General features: G+C 41.6%; 1 protein-coding gene across 1 annotated transcript; it reads left to right on the top strand.

Annotated features, from left to right (window-relative positions):
* The first annotated feature begins 3194 nt into the window (after nucleotides 1–3194).
* Nucleotides 3195–12911, top strand: cox4i1 (cytochrome c oxidase subunit 4I1). The gene is made up of 5 exons (XM_068049118.1): nucleotides 3195–3295; nucleotides 6337–6413; nucleotides 8606–8770; nucleotides 11874–12005; nucleotides 12644–12911. The coding sequence occupies exons 2-5, from the start codon at nucleotides 6338–6340 to the stop codon at nucleotides 12778–12780; spliced, it is 510 nt and encodes a 169-aa protein (XP_067905219.1). The 5' UTR covers nucleotides 3195–3295; nucleotide 6337; the 3' UTR covers nucleotides 12781–12911.
* The last annotated feature ends 11766 nt before the right edge of the window (nucleotides 12912–24677 follow it).

Below are 24677 nucleotides of genomic sequence, written 5' to 3' on the forward strand. Positions count from 1 at the left end.
GCAAGTGTGTCATGAAGGCCCTAAATGGCGACTATCACACTTGAGAGTCACTAGCTGGCGAAAGAGGGAAATGGCGACACATCCTGTGGACTGGTGTGCACTACCACGATGACCAGTTGCTGGGTCCAACATCAAAAACAACAACTCACAGCGTCACTTGGCAGCTTCACGTGCAGCATATGTGGCAGAACCTGCCTCTCAAGGATTGGCTTTCCCAGCCAGCAACAAAGGTACACCAAGAAAAGACACCCACTTAAATGGATTGTTTGCTGCGTGTCCATCATCTTTCATAGATGAAAGGATGCCAACCCAGTCCATATACAGCCTGCATACAAAGAACAAAGAAAATTACAGCACAGGAACAGGCCCTTCGGCCCTCCAAGCCTGCGCCGATCCAGATCCTCTATCTAAACCTGTCGCCTATTTTCTAAGGGTCTGTATCTCTTTGCTTCCTGCCCATTCATGTATCTGTCTAGATACATCTTAAAAGACGCTATCGTGCCCGCGTCTACCACCTCCGCTGGCAACGCGTTCCAGGCACCTACCACCCTCTGCGTAAAGAACTTTCCACGCATATCCCCCCTAAACTTTTCCCCTCTCACTTTGAACTCGTGACCCCCAGTAATTGAATCCCCCACTCTGGGGAAAAAGCTTCTTGCTATCCACCCTGTCTATACCTCTCATGATTTTGTACACCTCAATCAGGTCCCCCCTCAACCTCTGTCTTTCTAATGAAAATAATCCTAATCTACTCAACCTCTCTTCATAGCTAGCGCCCTCCATACCAGGCAACATCCTGGTGAACCTCCTCTGCACCCTCTCCAAAGCATCCACATCCTTTTGGTAATGTGGCGACCAGAACTGCACGCATTATTCCAAATGTTGCCGAACCAAAGTCTTATACAACTGTAACATGACCTGCCAACTCTTGTACTCAATACCCCGTCCGATGAAGGAAAGCATGCCGTATGCCTTCTTGACCACTCTATTGACCTGCGTTGCCACCTTCAGGGAACAATGGACCTGAACACCCAAATCTCTCTGTACATCAATTTTCCCCAGGACTTTTCCACTTACTGTATAGTTCACTCTTGAATTGGATCTTCCAAAATGCATCACCTCGCATTTGCTCTGATTGAACTCCATCTGCCATCTCTCTGCCCAACTCTCCAATCTATCTATATTCTGCTGTATTCTCTGACAGTCCCCTTCACTATCTGCTACTCCACCAATCTTAGTGTCGTCTGCAAACTTGCTGATCAGACTACCTATATTTTCCTCCAAATCATTTATGTATATCACAAACAACGGTGGTCCCAGCACGGATCCCTGTGGAACACCACTGATCACACATCTCCATTTTGAGAAACTCCCTTCCACTACTACTCTCTGTCTCCTGTTGCCCAGCCAGTTCTTTATCCATCTAGCTAGTACACCCTGGACCCCATGCGACTTCACTTTCTCCATCAGCCTACCATGGGGAACCTTATCAAACGCCTTACTGAAGTCCATGTATATGACATCTACAGCCCTTCCCTCATCAATCAACTTTGTCACTTCCTCAAAGAATTCTATTAAGTTGGCAAGACATGACCTTCCCTGCACAAAACCATGTTGCCCATCACTGATAAGCCCATTTTCTTCCAAATGGGAATAGATCCTATCCCTCAGTATCTTCTCCAGCAGCTTCCCTACCACTGACGTCAGGCTCACCGGTCTATAATTACCTGGATTTTCCCTGCTATCCTTCTTAAACAAGGGGACAACATTAGCAATTCTCCAGTCCTCCGGGACCTCACCCGTGTTTAAGGATGCTGCAAAGATATCTGTTAAGGCCCCAGCTATTTCCTCTCTCGCTTCCCTCAGTAACCTGGGATAGATCCCATCCGGACCTGGGGACTTGTCCACCTTAATGCCTTTTAGAATACCCAACACTTCCTCCATCCTTATGCCGACTTGACCTAGAGTAATCAAACATCTGTCCCCAACCTCAACATCCGTCATGTCCCTCTCCTCGGTGAATACCGATGCAAAGTACTCGTTTAGAATCTCACCCATTTTCTGACTCCACGCATAACTTTCCTCCTTCGTCCTTGAGTGGGCCAATCCTTTCTCTAGTTACACTCTTGCTCCTTATATATGAATAATGATATTCTACACTCTGACCATAAACGTTTGTATGATGATATACTACCCTCAATCCATATGCAGCCTTATGATGATATTCTACACGCAGTCCATATACAGTCTGTATGATATGCTACACTCAATCCATAGTCTGTAGGATGATTCTGTACTCAGTCCATATACAGCCTGTATGATGATATACTACTCTCAGTCCATATACAGCTTGTATGATATTCTATATTAACTCTATATATAGCCTCTATGATGATATTCTATATTCAGTCCATATCGTCTGTATGATATTCTATACTCAGTCTACATACAGCCTCTATGATATTCTATGCTCAGTACCATATACAGCCTGTATGATATTCTATTCTTCTTCTTTGGCCTCCTTGTCTCGCGAGATAATGGGTAAGTGCCTGGAGGTTAGTGAAGCAGCGCCTGGAGTGGCTATAAATGCCAATTCTAGAGTGACAGACTCTTCACAGGTGCTACAGATAAAATTGGTTGTCGGGGCTGTTTCACAGTTGGCCCTTGCGCTTCTGTCTTTTTTCCTGGATATTCTATACTCGGTCCATATACAGTCTGATATTCTATACTCAGTTCATATACAGCCTGTATGATATTCTATACTCAGTTCATATACAATCTGCATGATATTCTATACTCAGTTCATATACAGCCTGTATGATATTCTATACTCAGTTCATATACAATCTGCATGATATTCTATACTCAGTTCATATACAGCCTGTATGATATTCTATACTCAGTTCATATACAGCCTGTATGATATTCTATACTCAGTTCATATACAATCTGCATGATATTCTATACTCAGTTCATATACAGCCTGTATGATATTCTATACTCAGTTCATATACAGCCTGTATGATATTCTATACTCAGTTCATATACAATCTGCATGATATTCTATACTCAGTTCATATACAGCCTGTATGATATTCTATACTCAGTTCATATACACAATGTCTGATGGGGAGAACTTGCTGCTCCTGCTGCTTTGCTTTAGTCACTACTTCCCGGGGTACTTTGCGCGGGGCCGGATGTGACGCTGGGTTCCGGCGGAGTTGCGTCAGTTCCGCGCTCTCTTGCAGGTTGCAGTCGGTAACGGTTCGGTAGTTGGTGTTGCGTTGCCGAGCGAGTGAGTGATATTCGTTCCTTGGCCGCGTTTCGAGCCGCTTGGCGAGGCCCCGGGTGATGCTCCTGCTTGGCCGCCCCCAGTACCGTGGCAGGGGAGTGGTCTCCGGCCACATTGAGCCGGGGTGATTCTCCGAGGCCTGTGTCGCCGTCGGGGTCGCTCTGACCGTGCCGTCCGGGCGCCTTTCCGACACTCGGTGTCCCCATCCGTCCCCCATCACCCGACTCTTCTCCCCTCCTCCCTGCTTCCGCCGCCGGCTCCCCCTGCGCCAGAGGCCGCGCCCAGGACGGCCTGACCTTGGCGGTGTGACTGGGATTGGAGGGGCTGCAGCGGCCCGGCCTCTGAACGGGAAACTCGGGGGGTTTGTAGCTGCTGAGTTGTGGGCGAGAAGGAGTTGAGGTCGGGGGAAGGTCACCTACCTGCCTGAGGCCTTGGGTTCCTCACCTTTGGGTCTGCTCGGTGACTTTGCCCATTTCGCAAGGCCTGCCAAACCAGGAAGTAATGTTTCCGTTTTAGCGGCACCATCATGTTCACCTAATTCGCTGGAATTAAACACTGGGAAGGGCATCACTTAGTCCTGTAATAAATTTTTATGTAGATACAGTCCCTATAGAGGCCAGCTGTCTTCAACCTTGGGGCCCATTCTTCAATCTTAATCTTTATTTCCACTGCTTTTAATGCACGCAGTTTATTGCATTTTTTAATATTGTGAATAGAAGGAATGCGATGGGATTCCGTAACATCACTGCATGCCTTTGATTCGGGTTGTGTAAATCTGCTGTAGTACTTTTTAGAAAACTAGAAGAAAAAATTGAGTTACTTTGGTAGTTGCACCGTGAAAAATATGAGTGCACAGAATTCTAGTATGCCAAGCTATCTACAAATAACTGATTTATTGATCTGATGTTTGGATTGTATAAAATGGTTGTGAGTTTAAAATTAATGTTTGTAAACTGGCACAACTGCCCAATCTTTAATTTAAATGGAAGTGCACCTGAAAAGTGGGAATGTTGTCTGGAGTGCAACTACACACAATTAAATTATGTGGAGATTGTAATTCCATTGTCATTCTTTTCCTCCATGGTTAAAACAGGATGAACATTTTACTGTGCAAATTGGTTTCTTTGAAAGAAGACACTGAACCAAGTGTCCTTTTCCTATCTCCAACTTGGGTTTTTATGATGAGATGTTTGTTTAATTTTCAGATACACTACCCATCTGAAATTAATTATGCTGTACATTATGTACATCTTATTTTAAAAAAAAAAGTGGTATCCCTTAGGCTAGTGTGATGTCAACAGCATTTCAGTGCACAGATATTTGAAAGTGTAAATATTTAGAAGTTAGTGTTTTGCTCATCTGGTTTCACTCTTAGTATACAGGCAAAATACTGCAGATACTGAAAATCTCAAATAAAAACAAAGTGCTAGAAATACACAGCAGATCAGACAGCATCTGTCGAGAGAAGTAGAGTTAACGCTTCAGGTCTGTGACCTTTCATCAGAACATCTGATGTTGCCTGACCTGCTGAGTATTTCCAGCACACTGTTTTTGTTTCACTTTTAGTATAACTGTTTTGGCTAAGGAATAAGGTGGAGTTTATCAGGGCAATAACTCCGGGTTCTGATATCAAGGTTTCACAGCAAGGTTTAAAGAATTTATCAAGCTATTTTGAAATATAACATACTCCAGTATTGCATGATTAGGAATCATGATGTTTTAAGCATTTTTAAACTATTTTGATGTATCATGAGTTGAACTGCAATGATAACCAATTTGATTTTGCTTTAATAGGTAAGCAGCATCAATTGTATTCAGTCTGAACTTGCCCACAGACTCTGACTTGAGTTGTTATACAGCAGTCCTCTGTAAGAACATAGAAACAGGAGTAGGCCACTCAGACACGAGATTTGCAGTTCCTTACTGCAGCCATTGGTCTTTAACTGGTAGTTTCAGGAGAATAAATTGACTTCTTTAAACTTGAACAGTAAACTCAACCCCAGATATTTGCTCCTTCCTGTTGTGCAATTGCTGCACATCTGTTGCTGGAGTGCATTCCCTCCCCTTTCTACAACTGAATTTTGCATTGTTGCCCTACACCACTATGAAATATTTTTTACAGGGTTGTTTATGTGGGTTATATTAGTTTATAGGTGCTGTCTTGTGGTCTAGTCAACACGTGTGATCTTACAAGTAGATCAATGCAGGGAAATGAAACCACATGATGGAATCATTGTGCTAACTTATTACAGTCGATTTTTATTTTAAAGCAATAGACATTCTGGGTGTGGAGTCCTAACTAGGAGAAATGTCAGAACATAATTTCAATTTCCTCTGCTTGTACGCTTCTGACAAGGTTCTGTAAGGTCCTACTCGGTATTGTTCAGTTAGCCTTGCTCCAAATGTATGCTCTAATATACGGGTACCTTAAAAGAATTGCTTTTGATAATCTGAATGCTTATGCAGGTTATAGTTTTGTATATTTGCATACACTTTTTACTTTATTGTGCGAATAGCTTCGGCTGTCTGCAGTAATGCCATAGAGTACCCTCTCACTGAACTGAAGGAAGGACAGTCGAGAATTTTTTTCTGTAGTCAGGCAATGAGATCTCTCTGCTCATTTTCTACTTCCAACACTAAGCATAATTTATATGAGAATATGAGTAATCCATAAATGTCAATGATAAATTTGATCCCTCCAGTTTATAACTCATCCTATAAGGCAAGTGCTGAAAACATAAAGTAGACCTGTGTTTTTGATCAAAGAAGCTTATAATTCTGAAGGTGATTGGATTAATTTGATCAGTCCACCTTTGGTGTTACTGATGACTGTTCATTTCTTAATCTTGCCCTTTAACTTTTTTTTTTGAAGGTGTTTGTATTAGAACTTTGGCCTTGCTCTTGAATCATCAAAGCTTCAGTATTTGCAACCACTACCACATGCTGTGCTGGATATTTATAGGCTTTCACTTTATAAATACTTTCTAGCTATGTTACTGACAGAGGCTAGACTGTGACAAATGTCCTTTGTAAAAACATTGCAGGATGTTGGCTTCAAGGGCTGTGAGCCTCGTCACCAAGCGTGCGCTTTCTACTTCTGTTTGCACGCGAGCCTATGGAGGTAAGTTGCACAATGTTGTGTGATTAGAGGAGAGGTTCTAAACTGGTACTGAGTTAGAATGTTGATCCAATATTTATTGCATGTTCTGAATCTCCATCAGTAGCTGCCTTGCTGGTTCTATTCCACAACTAATGCGGTATTGGATGTTTATGCAATGTATCAATTTTCAATATTTCTTAGTTTTAACGGCATAACGTATCATGAGTAAATACCTTAAAATTGGTGACATTCAGGGGTGATAGTTTTTAAATGTTTTATTTCATTGAATTTCTCGATGGTAAATTGAAATTTTTCATAATGTGTTGGTAATAGCTTGTACGCTGAGAAGCTATTACCGGTTTCGGTGATGGAGCAGTGCTAGAATTAAATATTTGAAGTGTTTTTGCATATAATAAGTATAAATATTTCTATGCCTTCACCTTTTGATGTCTAAATTAGAAGCCTTTTGTCCAGAGCTTAGTTTAGTGATATGCTTACCTAATTTAATTCAGTCAAAACTTTTGTTCACCTTTGTGTACTGTATGTTAGTGCTCTGCTGGTGAATAATTGCTGTGCTGAAAGTTGGGAATAAATTGTTAAGTTTGAAGGGCAGTTTGATTTCCAAAAGATAATTTGAACATACCTAATCTTTATAGCAGAAGCAATGTGCCCTCTCATTTTTTTGAGGTGTGTGGCTGATTTGTTTTAAGTGCACGGTCCTTTAAATTTTTTTGCATGGCCAAGCACGCTTGGTAACTTAAAGGGGCCAACTTGCGCGCAGCCTGTGTGGGGACTTCAGGTTGCTATGCGGGCATGCAGCTTAGAGGGAACATTGTTGGGAACCCCTCTATTTATTGTCATCTGGTACTGAGAATGCAACATACAGTAATGTTAACATCTCTTAACTCCTATGTACACAGATCACTTCCTAATCCTAAATATATGATGAGTGTCTCATGTGAATTGCCCCTTAGTATTGATGTTTAAAAGTAGGCAGAGAGATTGTTCCACAGACAGAACATGAAATAATGGTGCTGTATGCACAAGTCAAGGACAAGAAAGGTCATTGAGCTCATCCCTTCAGTACCCTAACTCTGCGAATTGTATCCATCGGCACTTAGCGTGTCTGTAATAGTTTTGCCTCCATACTTGACTGGGCAGATTATTCCAAATGTTTAAAACTGGTTTTCCAAATACCAATTTTAAAATGTGTTTTTCACTAATTTAAGTTTGTCATCGAGTTTTACTTTCCTGACTCAATTTGAAGTAACGTTCTAGGTTTCTTGCTTGCACCGTTTAATCTTTCATACAACTTGTAGTCCACCTTAACCATTTTCATTTCAGACTGTAGCTAGTCTTCGAGCATTTCTAATCGTTAAGTCTAGTTCATCACCTTTCCAATTGCAATCAGTTTTGTTCTGTTTTGAACTTTTTGCAATGCTTGTATGTTTCAATACTTTTGTTAGTACAATGCACAGAACTGAATACAGTAGTCCAAAAGCATTGTACAGTCTCGGTATAACTTCAACCTGGACTCTACTGTTCTGCCTATATACTCCAGCATGCTGCTTCAACTGCTTTTCCACATTGTCCAGATATTGAAAGTGATTAGTCTCCCATTATTCGAAGTCTCTTCCTAAGTATCTGTACCAGTTCCATTCATTGTATTTAGTACATTGGAGCTGTGGAAAGCTTTACATTTTACATTTGAGTTAAATTTAGTTTGCCATAGACAATTTAAATCCTTCTGTTAATTGCATTCTCTGTCCTATTTTAAGTGTCATAAGGAAACTTAGCAAGCTTACGTTGGAGATCAATATCTGGATCATAAATGTACACTGGAAGCTCTGGAATTTATGATCTTGGCAAAAATACCGATAGCAGGAAAATTACGAAGATCGTTAACTCTAGGTGGGAGTGTTCCAGATAGAAAATGCTGAGGTGCAAGCTAAACTAGCCACATTATAAATTCACAGTTTAAATATGTAGCTTTTGCTCATCACTGCTCACATATAGTGCAAATACTGACCTGTATGATCAGTAACTGGTTTCAGCACATTTTAGTAAGATTTGCAGCGATTTAATCCAAATATTAGAGGATAGAACACCTACACGATGATCCGAGATATGTTCAATGCTGTTTTTCCTTTGTGAATATGTGTTTAATTTTATTGTATGCTGATGTCATTGAGAAATCTGCTGGCTTTCTGTAGGTGTTGCAAAGGTTGAAGATTATTCACTTTCTGCTTACTATGATCGTAAAGATGAGCCTCTTACAGCCGTTGACTTTGTGGGACATTTGTCTGGAGAGCAGATGTCCCTGAAGGAGAAAGAGAAAAGTTCTTGGGTTTCCCTTTCCGGTGATGAGAAGCTGATGTGTAAGTAACTGAAGTAATGTTGTGTAGATTGCATGCTGACATTGAAGCTGTCTGTTTTGGTGGTGGGAGAGGATGCGGGGACTGGTTTAACTCCATTCAACTATAGTTTGACAGCCTGAATCTTTAGGTGACTTCAATAAGGAAGTACAGTATACGATTATCTGATAATAAAAGAAGGGACCTGTTTACCTGAAATATTAATGTCTGAAAACACTCAGGTTAGTACATCTAGGGATTCAGTCATTGGGCAACATCAAAAATATTTAGGTTTGCCAATTTTCTCACCATTTCTGAAGGTGCTGAGAATCAGTTTTGTGGGTGCACGCCACTCCCTGGTACCTCAACCAAGTGGCCCTTCTTTGTGAGAGTCTAGATGATTGGCAGGCTATTTAACTGTGGAAGTTATTATAACTGAGTTCAATCTGTCATCACCTGGTATCATTGGTTAATCAAGCAGGACCACTCGAATGAAATATGAGAATTTTACAGTATAGAAGGAGGCCAATCAGCCCATTGCTGCTGTGCCAGCCATTTTCAAGAACAATCCCCTTAGAATCCTCTTTTCAAGATTTTCTGCTCATTTATTGTAGATTTTTCCCAGCCTCCAACTGCTAGCTTGACTTAGAGGCCTGCTACCCGACCCGAACCCAACGGGACCCGACGACGTGTCTGATTCGGGTCGAGTTGGGCCCATCTTCTGGGGCCGGCTTTTCGGACTCGGGTCGGGTCGGGCTGAGTCCAGGTCAGGCTGGACACACACGGTAAGTGCTCTGCTGGTAAGTATTAAAAATAAAAAACTTAGCTGAGCTGGGAGTCTGGGACGAAACCGAGTCTGTGCAGTGAGTGAGTGATGTCACTATGATGTCATCGTGCTTGCGCTGCAGCTTCTTGCAGGTTCGGTGTCAGGAAGGTAAGTAAAGGGATGATCGGGTTGAGCCGTGGCGGGGTCGGGTTGGGCTCGGGGCAAAATCGGAGAGCCTCGGGCTGGATCGGGCTCGGGTCCGTGGTGGTTCGGTCGGGTTCTTTTTCCTGACCCTAAAGCAGGCCTCTAGCCTGACTGAAATCTGCTAATGTCAGCACTCTGGGAATTAAGGTGGTGACTATCTGATCCGTATAGCTTAAAATTGTGCAAGGTTATGCCTTCCCTGGCTAGATTATTGGGTTATATGTTTTATTGCTGGATAACTACAGTTATTCAGATGATTTTCATCACTGAGTGGAGGAGGTCAGATCTTTGTGCATTCAAATGCATATATAGAACTTTGGTCACAGCCAGAGGAATTTCTGATAGGATGGTCAACTTTTTGCTATCATTAGAAAAAGAAGGGCAGTGCACTGGGCCACTTCAGGATTTTTAAACTTAAAATAATTCTTGTGTGGACAATGTGCATCACAAGTGTTGCTTGTATACCTCTTGAATGCACCTCATTCATGTTGGCACCATTTTATGACACTTGTGTGAGAGCAGTATCTGCAGTATAACTGGAACACTTGTTACCATTGATCCCTCATATTCCTTCCCTGAAAAAAATATGGTCAGGTCCAGTATAATCAAAGTTGCAGCTTTAACTGTCCACAGTAATTGCAAAGCATTAATGTACGACATGATTGTATTATCTAGGACTAAAATCCGGTTTCCAAATCAAGGTAATATACTGGCCATCAGCCAACTTTGGAACGTGCAGGCATGAGATTCATAAGAACATAAGAAATAGGAGCAAGACTAGGCCATTCAGCCCTGGGAGCTCAATCATTCAATAAGATCATGGCTGATCTACCTCAACTTCACCTTTCCGCACTATCCCCATATCCCTTATTTGTTTAGTTTCCAAAAATCTATCGATCTCTGAGCTGAGTATACTTAACAATGGAGCATCCACAGCTCTGGAGTAAAGAATTCCAAAGATTCACAACCCTTTGAAGAAATTTTTCAACACATCTAAATAGTGAACCCTTATTCTGAGACTGTGACCCCTTGTTCTAGACTCTCCAGCCAGGGGAAACATCTACTGTCAAGTCCCTTAAGAATTTTATATATTTCAAAGAGATCACCTCTCAATCATCTTGGTAACTATCCTGATCTCTTGCTTGATGCTTCCTGCTCTTCTATACCACCTCTCTCGTTGCCACCCCTCCCTTATATATTTGAGTGATTTTTGTCACTTGCCTATGTGCTGACAAGTTTACTAGTGTTTAAACCTAATTTGCCATATAATTTTCCTGAAATTTCCATTTTTGATTCCATATTCTGGTTATTGGAAATTACTTTGGATTACCTTTTCTCTTTCTAAAACAATTGTGTGCTAGCTGATGTCCTTAAAATCCACTGCAATTAATTTTTTTTGCCCCTCAGGTTCTTCCTCCCTTTTCCCTGCGTTATTTGGTTCTAAGAATTCTTTTGTTGGGAGAAGATTGTGGATTTCTCCACGGGCTTGTGATGATACTTATTCTACAAAATGAAGAGTTCTTGCTGTGAGACAAAGTGCAGTTCTTTACCACTCTCTCCCCAAAGTGCAGCATTTTGCTATTGCATGGCATTTTTTGCTAGTAGCCTGGCAATCAAACCAAATAACTCCTAACGGGCAGGTCAATATGAATGAAACGCAGCCTCCAGAGCATACTGATTGTGTAGCAAGCAACGTAACTGCACTTTGTTGCTTTTTGGTTATAAACCCAGCTTGAAACATAGAATAATACAGAACAGTGGAAGGCCATTTGACCCATCCTGCCTTTGCTGGCTCCCAGAAAGAGCTACCCAATTTCTCCTTCACTTCTTTATGCAATTCCCTTTTAAAAGTTACTATTGAATCTGCTTCCGCCACCCTTTCAGGCAGTGCATTCCAAGTCATAACTCGCTGCATTTAAAAAAAAACTTCTCTTTTTGCCTCTAGTTCTTTTGGAAATTACTTTAAATCTGTGTCCTCTGATTTCCGAGCCTTCTGCCATTGGAAGCAGTTTCTCCTTATTTACTCATCAAAACCTTTCCTGATTTTCAACACACCTATTAAATCTCACTTAAGCATTTTTGCTTTAAATTTAGCCTTTTTTTAGCATGTATACTAAAAAAAATTCTTATTCAGATGGTTTTCATTCATTTCCTCAGTGTATCGCATTCGCTTTCACCATAGCTTTGCAGAGATGAACAAGCCATCAAATGAATGGAAAACTGTTGTTGGTGGAGTCCTTTTCATGCTAGGTTTTACTGGACTGATTGTCTTCTGGCAGAGGCTGTTTGGTGAGTGTAACAAAGTTGGTTGTGCAAAACAAGATAAGTTATGTAAATCTTGACAAAAGTGTTGGGCCACATTGCACATATATATGCTGCACAACCTCTTGTATTGTCTGTGCTTTAACTGAATGAGTATCCAATATTGGGGGAACAGTGGTTTAGCACTGCAGTTTGCTTAAGAATGTATGTATTTTCTAAATTCAGGTACTGTTGAAATATTCAGGAATAATTTCAAGTTACACTTCATAGTTAAGCTAGACAATCATATGAGGGCGAAGGGAATAGAGGGTTATGATAGATGAGGGAGGAGGTGAGGAAGCCCAAGTAGAGCATAAATGCAGGCATGGACTGCTTGGGCTGAATGATCTGTGTTGTATGTATTCTATGTAATTCTATGCAGTAGTTCTGCATCATATTAATGACAGGCTTGCTTTTATTTCTAAATATATTAACGCGAGAAAATCCATCATTTGAATTCAGAAACTTGAAAATGACTGGCAGCACTTTGTCCTTTCCATCAATTTAACAACAGACATACTGCTAATATATGTCTATAAAAATGCCCATAATTAAGTTAAGATGCTGCCATCAAAAAAGATGGAGAAATTAATTGTAAGTGCCTAATCTGTGTCTCTTACCCACAGTATATGGAGATGTTCCTCACACTTTCTCTGATGAATGGAAGGCTCAGCAGACCAAGAGAATGCTGGACATGAGGATGAACCCAGTTGAAGGCATTGCTTCAAAGTGGGATTATGAAAATAACAAGTGGAAGAAATGAATACACACTGGAATTCTTAATGGTTACTCGTTTGACATTTCAAATGTGAGCTCGTAAATGTGTTCAGGAAGTTAAGTTACAGTCTGGAGTTAATATGTAAATTCGATAATAAACTCCACTGGTTTACGTGAGTTTGTCTGCTGGTTTTGTTTTAAAGCAGCCAATTCTAACTTTGGGATAGGTAAGGAGCAGAGGATGCAGAACCTACAAACAATGCCCCTGCACTTTATTACATTAAAAAGTCTAGTTTAACTTCTGGACTGAATGGTTGAAATGTTTTGATCTGTTATTCTATATGGCTTTTATCTGTGCACTTATGTTCCGTTTCCTAGAGTGGCCACTGATGTATATCCTATAGTTTTCTATGTAACACTGCACCATGTTGGAGAGAGAATTCCTTACAGAAAGCATGGGAAATTAGCGTGGGCCAGTTCAGCCACTTTTCGTGCCTGCTTCAAGTCCCATTGCCAGAGGCTGAAGAAAATTTGCCTGTATTCTTTGCTAAATTTTTCAAGGGAATTGAAGTCTGCAGCATTGCATCTGTAACACGCTCATATTTGTTTAAAGTAATGCATTTCTTTCATACTGAGATAAGTGAAGGACCATGATACAGATCACCATTAAAGCTGTAGAGAGTTTATTTTTTATTATTTAGAGATACAGCACTGAAACAGGCCCTTCGGTCCACCGAGTCTGTGCCGACCAACAACCACCCATTTATACTAACCCTACAGTAATCCCATATTCCCTATCATCTCCCTACACGAGGGGCAATTTACAACGGCCAATTTACCTACCACCTGCAAGTCTTTTGGATGTGGGAGGAAACCGGAGCACCCGACGAAAACCCACATGAAAATAGGATAAATCTAGCAGTGAATAAATGAATGCATAAATATAATGTAGTGTACTAGATATGCCTTTATGATTTGGGACTTGACTAGGATTTTTATTTCTCACCAGTTTTCTACCCTCAAGACAATTCCACAGGTGTGGGCAGGCTATTTGACTCCAAGGCATATCACAGCTGAGCCCAGCATCCAGTTAAGACACTCCGAACTGCCCTGATGTTGTACCATGAAGGCCTACTGCCACTACCTTCTCGACCAATTGGGGATGGGCAATAAATGGCAACAACCACATCCCAAGAATGAATTTAAAACTGTAATTAATCATGCATGATCTAAGGTTTAATCCATTTTTTGCATGAATCATTCCAATTTTCTGACATCCAAAGGGTGTATTGAACAGCTGATTATAACAGTCAAGTTACCCATGTGCAAATGAGACAGCCTTAAGCAACTTGTACTGCAATACCATTAACACAATGGATTTCTGTACTTGAAAGTCATGGGTTCAATGTTGAATGTATTTTTTATTCATTTAAATCCCTTTTATCTTGCACTTCACTCTAACATAGTTCTTGGCTTGTGTAAAAACAAATGGTAACATTGGTCTCACTTCCAAAAGCTGCTGGAAAGATAGCAGGAGCATTTGAGGCTGAAAGAAAAGGATATCAGATCCTGGATTCATATTAACAGGCCCAAAACTAGAGAGATGAGAAAATTGCAGAGCAGTGGTGCAATTGTGTTAAGTTTCCACATTGGGAAATGGGCTGAACTTTAACTAGTTAAGTTTTGAATTTCTCTACATGTTATGCACGTGTTATGAAGATGGTTGTGGTTGTTGGAGGTCAATCATCTGAGCTCCAGGACATCACTGCAGGAGTTCCTCAGGGTAGTGTCCTAGGCCCAACCATCTTCAGCTGCTTCATCAATGACCTTCCTTCAATCATAAGATCAGAAGTGGGGATGTTTGCTGATGATTGCACAATGTTCAGCACCATTCGTGACGACTCAGATACTGAAGCAGTCTGTGTAGAAATGCAGCAAGACCTGGAAATATACAGGCTTGGGCTGATAAGTGGCAAGTAACAAGTGCCAGGCAATGACCATCTCCAACGCGAGAGAATCTAACCATCTCCCCTTGACATTCAATGGCATTACCATTGCTGAATCCCCAACTATCAACATCCTAGGGTCTAACATTGACCAGAAACTGAACTGGAGTAGCCATATAAATACCATGGCTACAAGAGCAGTTCAGAGGCTAGGAATCATGCGGCGAGTAACTCACCTGACTCCCGAAGCCTGTCCATCATCGACAAGGCACAAGTCAGGAGTGTGTTGGAATATTGCCTCCACTTGCCTGGATAGGTGCAGCTCCAACAACGCTCCAGAAGCTCGACACCATCCAGGACAAAGCCCACTTCATTGGCACACCATCCACAAACATTCGTTCCCTTCACCACTGACGCACAGTGGCAGCAGTATGTACCATCTACAAGATGCACTGCAGCAACGCACCTAGACTCCTGAGACAGCACCTTCCAAACCCTTGACCTCTACCATCTCGAAGGACAAGAGCAGCAGATGCATGGGAACATCACCACCTGCAAGTTCCCGTTCAAGTCACACACCATCCTAACTTGGAACTATATCGCCGTTCCTTCACTGTCGCTGGGTCAAAATCCTGGAACTCCCTAACAGCACTGTGGGTGTACCTACCTCATATGGACTGCAGCAGTTCAAGAAGGCAGCTCACCACTACCTTCTCAAGGGCAATTAGGGATATGCTGTTAATTAGCAATAAATGCTGGCCTAACCAGTGACGCCCACAACCCATGAATGAATTTTAAAAAAATTAGTCAGTGATTTGTGATTTTCAAAAGTTTAATGTGTTATGCAAGATGCAAGATATACACACTCAGCTGCAAATTGGCTTGTTGCAGTTCTATTATGTTAAATTTTAGCCAGTTTGCTTATTGATACTGAATGAACATCAGAACTATTCTCAGTTGTTCTTCTATCCTGTCATGCCCCAGCCTTGCATCTTGCTTGAACAAGCCTTTCAGTTATGAGGAGAGGTTGGAAATGTTAGGACTGTTATCCTTGGGACTGAAAAGGTTAAGAGATGATCTAATGGAGGTTATTAAGATAATGCGATGTTTTGATAGTGTAATTAGGGGAAGGAATATTCCCTTTCCTGAGCAGCTCAATATCTAGAAGTCATAGATTCAAAATCATTGGAAAAAGTTCGAGAGAAGAGATGAGTTTCATTGAGTTGTCAGGATATGAAATGCTGTATCTGCTAAAGTGGTGGAAGCTGATTACATAAATAATTTTAAAAGGGAGTTGGACAAGTACTTGAAGATGAGATTTACAAGGTTACGAACAAAAAGGGGATGTAGTACTAATGTCACAGAACTGTTTTTTTCTCGGATTACAAAAAGGCGTGTGCCTTTAAGACTCTGTTTGAAAACAGTGTGCCTTTAAGCCTGAGCACAGGGTGCCAGCTGCACCTGTCCTTAGGCCACAGCAGGAGAGAGAGGTCACGTGGTATAATGTTTCAATTTGACTGTGTGTAAAGCTGGCAAAAAACAGTCTGAACCAGTTAGTTTGAGACACTCTTCAGTGAGGAGTGTTACTGAAGAAAAGAGCTTTCTATTCTCTCTCAGCAGAAATTCTACAAGGAGCTACAGGCTGAGTTAATTGCCTAAGGAGAAGAAAAAAAGGTTTTTTTTGAAGAGACCATCTGCATTGCTGAAGGTAGCAAAACTCCTTTACTTCCAAGCCAGGAAGTATTTGCTTCCAGATTGAATCTCTAGGCTGATTGTATTTTCTGGAATTCGCCGGTGGTCTTGATGTCTGCTGCAGCCGAAGTGTTTTGAATGCCTATTTACGAAAGAGACTATTTCATCAAATCTGCATGGAGACTTCGAGTAGCATTTGATTATTTTCACATTACAATTCCTCACCCATTAGGAACATAACCCACAAAGACTTATTTATTCTTAAACAGCTAATTTTTAAAACAAGCTTTTTTTTTGAAACAGGTTAACTGATTTTTGAATGAGAGAGAATAGGGAAGTTAGGTTAAAATAAGTTATAAGGTCTTTCGACATAGGTTTATCTTAATAGTGTTTAAGATTTAGTGTTTAATAAATAGTTAATTTGTTGTCTAAAGATACCAGGTTTGGTCTGTTTTATTCTGGGGGTTACTAGAGTGTTTAATTTAGCTGTTTTCCGGTTGGGTGAGAAAACTTTAATATTATGCTGTGACCTGTGGAGTGATGGGACTGAATTGAAGGTGCATTGCTCCCGCCTCAGTCGTAACACTAAGCACAACTGCTCTTTCAAAGAGCCAGCACAGGCACAATGGGATGAATGGCCTCCTATGCTGGAAGATTCTATGATACTTCAATTCCTCTACTACTGAAACCCTTACTCATGTGCCTATTAGTTTCAGCCTCACTTCAGTTTGCTGACATTCAGTTATCCAAAATACAGCTGCCTGCATCTTGTCTCATTCCCCCATAACCCCTTTATTGCTGAACAGGATTGAGGGGATGATTGACTGTAATGTTCTTATGTTCCTACTGATATACACTGGCTCCCTGTCTGGAAACGATAACAATGCTCCCTATCTTTGTAAGCTCATCCAGCTTTATCTCCCCCTCTTGTGGATTCCCCCTCCTTTTACCCCACCACTACTGGTAGAACCTTAAATTACCTCACCCCTGCTTTATGGAGATCCCTTCTTAAATGCTTTTGTGTTTCTGCCTTTGTCTTGAGTTTCTCAAAACATATATCTTTTTGACATTGCCTCTGCCTGTCCCCGCTTGGCTCCTCTACTCCAGTAAAGCACATTGGGAAGTCTTGGATGTTGAAGATGCTTTATAAATTCAAGTTGCTACCGTCCAGCATAAGGTACAAATAAGGAGAATGCAGAATGTATTTCTATTTGTGACGGAATTCGAATTCTTTGGTTCTTTAACGTTCCTTAATTACTAATCTTAATATTTATAAAATATACCTCATATTCCAACTATTCTAATTTAATTTAATTTACCAAGGCAATTAATAGAGATGGCATTTTAAAACCGTAACATAATAATACAGTTGTAAAAATATCTGCCAATGATTGTGTTTTTAAATCTCAGTGGGGCATAACAGCTGAATATCACACCAGAGGTGACTCATTTGTGTGTCCACATGAGGTATTGACTTGCACTTGCAATTTTTCTCACATCAGGATTGAGAGCTTTGTTAGTGGATCTTGAAGAAAAATCATACTGAGCCATTCATGCAGGGCTATAAGAACAGGAGATTGGGACTAATTGGATAGCTATTTCAAAGAGTTGGCACAGGCATTTCATAACATTACACAGCAGTTTTTACAGCACAGAAACAATCTATTCAGCCCAATAGCTCCATGCCAATGTTTATGCTCCACATGAACCTCCTCCAACTCCCCTTGTGACCCCATCAATGTATCCTCCTTTTGTCCCTCATGCATTTATCTATCTTCTTAAAAACATCAACTACTCCTTGTGGTAGCAAATTCCACTCTCTTGATAAAGAAGGCGCAACATCGAGGGCCGAAGGGCCTGTACTGCGCTGTAATGTTCTAATTCTAATTCTAAGTTTCTCCTGAATTTCCTATTGGATTTATTAGTTACTATTTTATATTTATGGCCCCTAGTTCTTGTCTCCCCTGGAAGCATTTGAAAACCCTTTCAAAATCTTAAAGACCTCTGTCAGGTCACCTCTCAGTCTTTTCTACAGAAAAGAGGCCTGGCCTGTTCAACCTTTCCTGATAGGACTGGTTTCATCCAAGTAAATATTTTTGCACCACCTCCAGTGCCTCTATACCTTTTCTATAACATTGAGATCAGAATTGTTCACAGTACCTCAAGCATTGTCTAATCAAAGTTCTAGGCAAGTTAACAAAACTTCTCTGCTTTTCAATTACATCCCTACAAAAAATGAAGCCCATTTTTATGGCCTTATAAACCAGTGTTGTGGTTTTTAATGATTTGTATATCTGTACCCCCAGATCCCTCTGCTCTTCTACCTCATTTAGACACTTAGTTTGGCCTCCTAATTCTTCTTACCAAAATGTACCACCTTACACTTATCTATATTGAAGTTCATTTGCAAATTGCGCTCCCATTCTGCAAGTTTGTTAATGTCTTCCTGTATTTTGTTGCAGTGCTCTGTATTATCTATACCCTCAATTTGGTATGATCTGCAAATTTTGAAATTGTACTTCCAATTCCCAAGTCCAAATAATTTATTTAAATAGCGAACAGCACTGATCCTTGTGGAACACCACTTCCCAACTTTTGCCAGTCTGGATAACTACCTTTAACCCCCACTCTTTATTTTTCATTTTGTAGCCAGTTTGCTACGCATCCCCTGACTCCACATGTTCTAACCTAAGTCGTGAGTCTACTATGTGGTACTTTATTGAAGGTCTTTTGAAAATTTAAATTTATTATGTCTACTGCATTACTCTTTATATTTTTTGTTACTTCGAGTAATTCAATAAGGTTGGTCAAGCATGACCTCTTTTGAAATCTGTGGTGATTGTTCTATTATATTCTCAGTTTCTAGATGTTTTTCTATGATCTCTTTGAGTAAGGATTCTTTCCTACCACTGACATTAGGTAATTGGTTGCTAGTTTACTGGACTTGTTCCAGATCTCTCTCAAAATATCGGAATCGCATTAGCTGTTGACCAAACCTGTAATGAATTTTTGTATTTTTTTAATAGGGCCTCTGCAATCTCTTCCCTAACTTTTAATATGTGTAGATGCAATTCATTCAGACCACTGGTTTTATCCTCTATAAGTTTGATTAGTTCATCAATTATCTCTTCCCTTTCTAAAATGTCATTATATCCTTTGTGATCTCTTTTAATGTTATACCCACCATTTTAGTTTTTCTGGTTAATACCAAGGCAAAGTAATTATTTTATATTTCTGCCATATCACTGTCATTATCTGTTTGTCATGTGTATCCATTAGTGACCCTATCCCTATCCCCATTTTTCTTTTATTATTTGTGTGTACACTACTTTGCTATTTCTTTTTATAATCCTTTAATTTTGTAGTTTCTCTTTGCTTTCCTAATTATTTTTTGACTTATTTTCTAACCTCTCTGTATTCCTTTTGTCATCTTCTCCTTTATTGTATATATGCTTAGTGTATGCCTTTTTTTAGTTAAAATTTTGCCCTTATTTCTTTATTCATCCATGGTAGAACATAAGAACATAAGAAATAGGAGCAGGAGTAGGCCATTCAGCCCCTCAAGCCTGCCCCGCCATTCAATAAGATCATGGCTGATCTGTCCCAGGCCTCAACTCCTCTTATGGGCCTGCTCCACCTAACCCTCAATTCCCCGAGATTTCAAAAATCTATCTACCTCCTGCTTAAATGCATTTAGTGACCTTGCCTCCACAACTCTCAGAGGCAGAGAATTCCAGAGATTCACCACCCTCTGAGAGAAGAAATTCCTTTGCATCTCAGTTTTAAATGTGTGCCCCCTTATTCTATGTCCCCTAGTTCAAGATTCCCCCACTAGTGGAAACATCTTGTCAACATCTACCCTGTCAAGCCCCCTTAAGATCTTATTATGTTTCTATAAGATCACCTCTCATTCTTTTAAACTCCAATGGTATGTCATTACGAGTTAGTTTGTTCTTTTTAATGGGATATATTTTTCTTGGACTTTATTGATTATTTTAAATGTTTCCCATTGCTGGTCTATTTCTTTGTCAGTAATATTTTCCACTTTATTTTCCCTATGTCCATCTTTATCCCTTAATCAGCTTGTTTCCAATTTATTACTTTGGGCTTTTTCTTACTTATGTCGTCTCAATGATTATCTTAAACCTTATGTTGTGATCGCTATTGCCTAGATGTACCCCTATGCATATCTCTCTCATATGTTCTGGATAGGAACGTAGGAGTAGGAAATTCAGCCCATTGAGCCTGCTCCGCCATTCAATACGATCATGGCAGATCATCCACTTCAATACCTTTTTCCCTAACAATCCCCATATCCCTTTATATCATTGGCATTTAGAATCTGTAAATCTCTGTTTTAAATATAGTCAATGACTGAGCTTCCATAGACCTCTGGGGTAGAGAATTCCAAAGATTCATAACCTTTTGAGTCAAGATATTTCTCCTCATCTCGGTCCTAAGTGGCTTCCCCCTTATTTTGAAATTGTGTCCCCTGGTTCTAGACTCCCCAACCAGGAGAAACATCTTACCTGCATCTACTCTGTCTATCCCTTTAAGTATTTTGTAGGTTTCAATGAAATCACCTCTCATTCTTCGAAACTCTTGAGAATACAGGCCCAGTTTCCCCAATCTCTGTATAGGACAGTCCTGTTATCCCAGTTGGTTGATTTCCCATTACTAGATCCAGCAGTGCTCTCCCTCTTGGGCTTTTTACATGCTGGGTGAGAAAGGAAACCAGCACACATTGCAAAATCTCTCTTTCCTGTGCCCTTTTTGCTACCTCTTGCCAGTTTATTTGGAGGTAATTAAAATGGACCAAATGGCTTCTTTTTGTATCTATGTACATTCTGTAGACAATAGTTACTGGCAGTTTGCCTTTAACCCCCTCAGGAAACAGTGCACAATGTCCAGAGGAACAAAATAAATAAAAATTCCACCACGTTCTTCCATGCCTAAAAAGGCCTTTGAATCTTGAGACCCTTTCTCAGGTCTGGATCTTTCACACATGTGGATGGGGAATGGTAATGTACAGTGACTAGTATGATTTGCTTCTGTTCCAGTAATTCTCATGCTGTGGATATATCAGAAAAAGATTCTGACTCTGAACTGTTAGTTGGAGAATGGTAAATGCATCTGGCAAGATACTGGTTCTAATGCCTTATTGTGAATTGAATTCTACTATTAAGGAGAGAGCTCTACCAATACATTTTTAATGCTTTTTCAAAACATTGACACTCAAAACTCCCTCAAAGAGAGAGTATGAAAAGAGACTGGCAGCTGATATAAAAAGGAATCCAAAAGTCGTCTTTAGGCATATAAATAGTAAAAATTTGCTATAGGTAGGAGTGGGATCTATTAGAGACCAAAAATAGGATTTACACATGGAGGCAGGGGCATAGCTGAGGTATTAAATGAATACTTTGCATCTGTCTACCAAGGAAGGTGATGCTGCGGGTCATAGTGGAAGAAGAGGTAATTCAGACAGTTGAAGGGTTTAAAATTGATAATGAGGAGGTATTGGATAGGCTAGCTGTACTTAAATTTGATAAGGCAGCAGGACTGGATCAGATGCATCCAAGACTATGGAAGGAAATGAGAGTGGAAATTGTGGAGGCATTGGCCATAATTTTCCAGTCTTCCTTAGATTCCGGGGTGGTGCCAGAGTACAGGATTAAGGAAAATCCCAAGGCTTTTTATACGTATATAAAGAGCAAGAGGGTAACGAGGGAAAGGGTTGGCCCGCTCAAGGACAGAGAAGGGAATCTATGTGTGGAGCCAGAGGAAATGGGCGAGGTACTAAATGAGTACTTTGCATCAGTATTCACCAAAGAGAAGGACTTGGTGGATGATGAGCCGAGGGAAGAGAGTGTAGATAGTCTCAGTCATCTCATTATCAAAAAGGAGGAGGTGTTGGGTGTCTTGCAAAGCATTAAGGTAGATAAGTCCCCAGGGCCTGATGGGATCGACCCCAGAATACTGAGGGAGGCAAGGGAAGAAATTGCTAGGGCCTTGCCAGAAATCTTTGCATCTTCATTGGCTAGAGGTGAGGTCCCAGAGGACTGGAGAATAGCCAATGTTGTTCCTTTGTTTAAGGGTAGCAAGGATAATCCAGGAAATTATAGGCCGGTGAGCCTTACGTCAGTGGTAGGGAAATTATTAGAGAGGATTCTTCGGGACAGGATTTACTCCCATTTGGAAACAAACGAACTTGTTAGCGAGAGGCATCATGGTTTTGTGAAGGGGAGGGCGTGTCTCACTAACTTGATTGAGTTTTTTGAGGAAGTGACGAAGATGATTGATGAAGGAAGGGCAGTGGATGTTATCTATATGGACTTCAGTAAAGCCTTTGACAAGGTCCCGCATGGCAGACTGGTACAAAAGGTGAAGTCACACGGGATCAGCGGTGAGCTGGCAAGATGGATACAGAACTGGCTCAGTCATAGAAGATAGAGGGTAGCAGTGGAAGGGTGCTTTTCTGAATGGAGGGATATGACTAGTGGTGTTCCGCAGGGATCAGTGCTGGGACCTTTGCTCTTTGTAGCATATATAAATGATTTGGAGGAAAATATAGCTGGTCTGATTAGCAAGTTTGCGGACGACACAAAGGTTGGTGGAGTTGCGGACAGTGATGAGGATTGTCAGAGGATACAGGATATAGATTGGTTGGAGACTTGGGCGGAGAAATGGCAGATGGAGTTTAATCCAGACAAATGTGAGGTAATGCATTTTGGAAGGTCTAATGCTGGTGGGAAGTATACAGTAAATGGCAGAACCCTTAGGAGTATTGACAGGCAGAGAGATCTGGGCGTACAGGTCCACAGGTCACTGAAAGTGGCAATGCAGATGGATAAGGTAGTCAAGAAGGCATACGGCATGCTTGCCTTCATCTGTCGGGGCATAGAGTATAAAAATTGGCAAGTCATGCTGCAGCTGTACAGAACTTTAGTTAGGCCACACTTAGAGTATTGCGTGCAATTCTGGTCGCCACACTACCAGAAGGACATGGAGGCTTTGGAGAGGGTACAGAAGAGGTTTACCAGGATGTTGCCTGGTCTGGAGGGCATTAGCTATGAGGAGAGGTTGGATAAACTCGGATTATTTTCACTGGAACGACGGAGGTGGAGGGGCGACATGATCGAGGTTTACAACGTTATGAGCGGCATGGACAGAGTGGATAGTCAGAAGCGTTTTCCCAGGGTGGAAGAGTCAGTTACTAGGGGACATAGGTTTAAGGTGAGAGGGGCAAAGTTTAGAGGGGATGTGCGAGGCAAGTTCTTTACACAGAGGGTGGTGAGTGCCTGGAACTTGCTGTCCGGGGAGGTGGTGGAAGCAGGTACGATAGCGACGTTTAAGAGGCATCTTGACAAATACATGAATCGGATGGGAATAGAGGGATACGGTCCCCGGAAGTGCAGAAGGTTTTAGTTTAGGCAGGCATCAAGATCGGCGCAGGCTTGGAGGGTCGAATGGCCTGTTCCTGTGCTGTACTGTTCTTTGTTCTTTGTACTGGAGAATTACAAAGGTTACACCCTTGTTCAAAAACAAAGTGATTGATGACAACGCTACGTCATCAGAATGCGCCGTGGTGTGCACATGTGCACACGGGCTCCGGTCATCTGCGCATGCGCTGCGGTCCGCATGGCCAGAACCAGTTTGTGCATGCGCAGACGACGTCATCGCGTAACGTCATCTTCCTCGGGGAACACGCCAGGTTGGCCTTTGCGCATGCGCAAACTGGTCCTGGCAATCCGGACCGCAGCGCATGCGCAGATGACCGGAGCCCGTGTGCGCATGTGCGTCAATCTTCCGAAAGCTTCGGCGCGAGTTTTTGAAAATGGAAGGAGGAGAGGTTTTGTCGGGCATTTTATCTCAATTATTTAGTCATTTTGGACATTTGCTTCTTTTTTATTAGACAGAGGAGATTGTTCCAAGGTAAGTTGCTCTGAAAATACATTTCAAGGGAGGGAAGGGAGGAGCTAAGGGAAGGGAGGAGGGAAGGGAGGGGAGGAGGGAAGGGAGGAAGGAAGGGAGGGGGGGAAGGGAGGAGGGAGGGGGGTAGAAGGAAGGAGGGAAGGTGGGGGGAAGGAAGGAGGGAAGGTGGGGGGGAGGGGGGGAAGGGAGGGAGGGACGGGGGGGGAAGGGAGGGAGGGAAGGGGGAAGGGAGGGGGGAAGGGAGAGAGAAGGGGGGAAGGGAAGGAAGGGAGGAGGGAAGGGGGGAAGAAGGAAGGAGGGGTGGGGGGGAAGGAAGGAGGGAAGGTAGGGGGGAAGGGAGGGAGGGACGGGGGGGAGGGGGGAAGGGTGGATA

This window comes from Heterodontus francisci, chromosome 17 (assembly GCF_036365525.1).
Source record: "Heterodontus francisci isolate sHetFra1 chromosome 17, sHetFra1.hap1, whole genome shotgun sequence".
Taxonomy (NCBI): Eukaryota; Metazoa; Chordata; class Chondrichthyes; order Heterodontiformes; family Heterodontidae; genus Heterodontus; species Heterodontus francisci.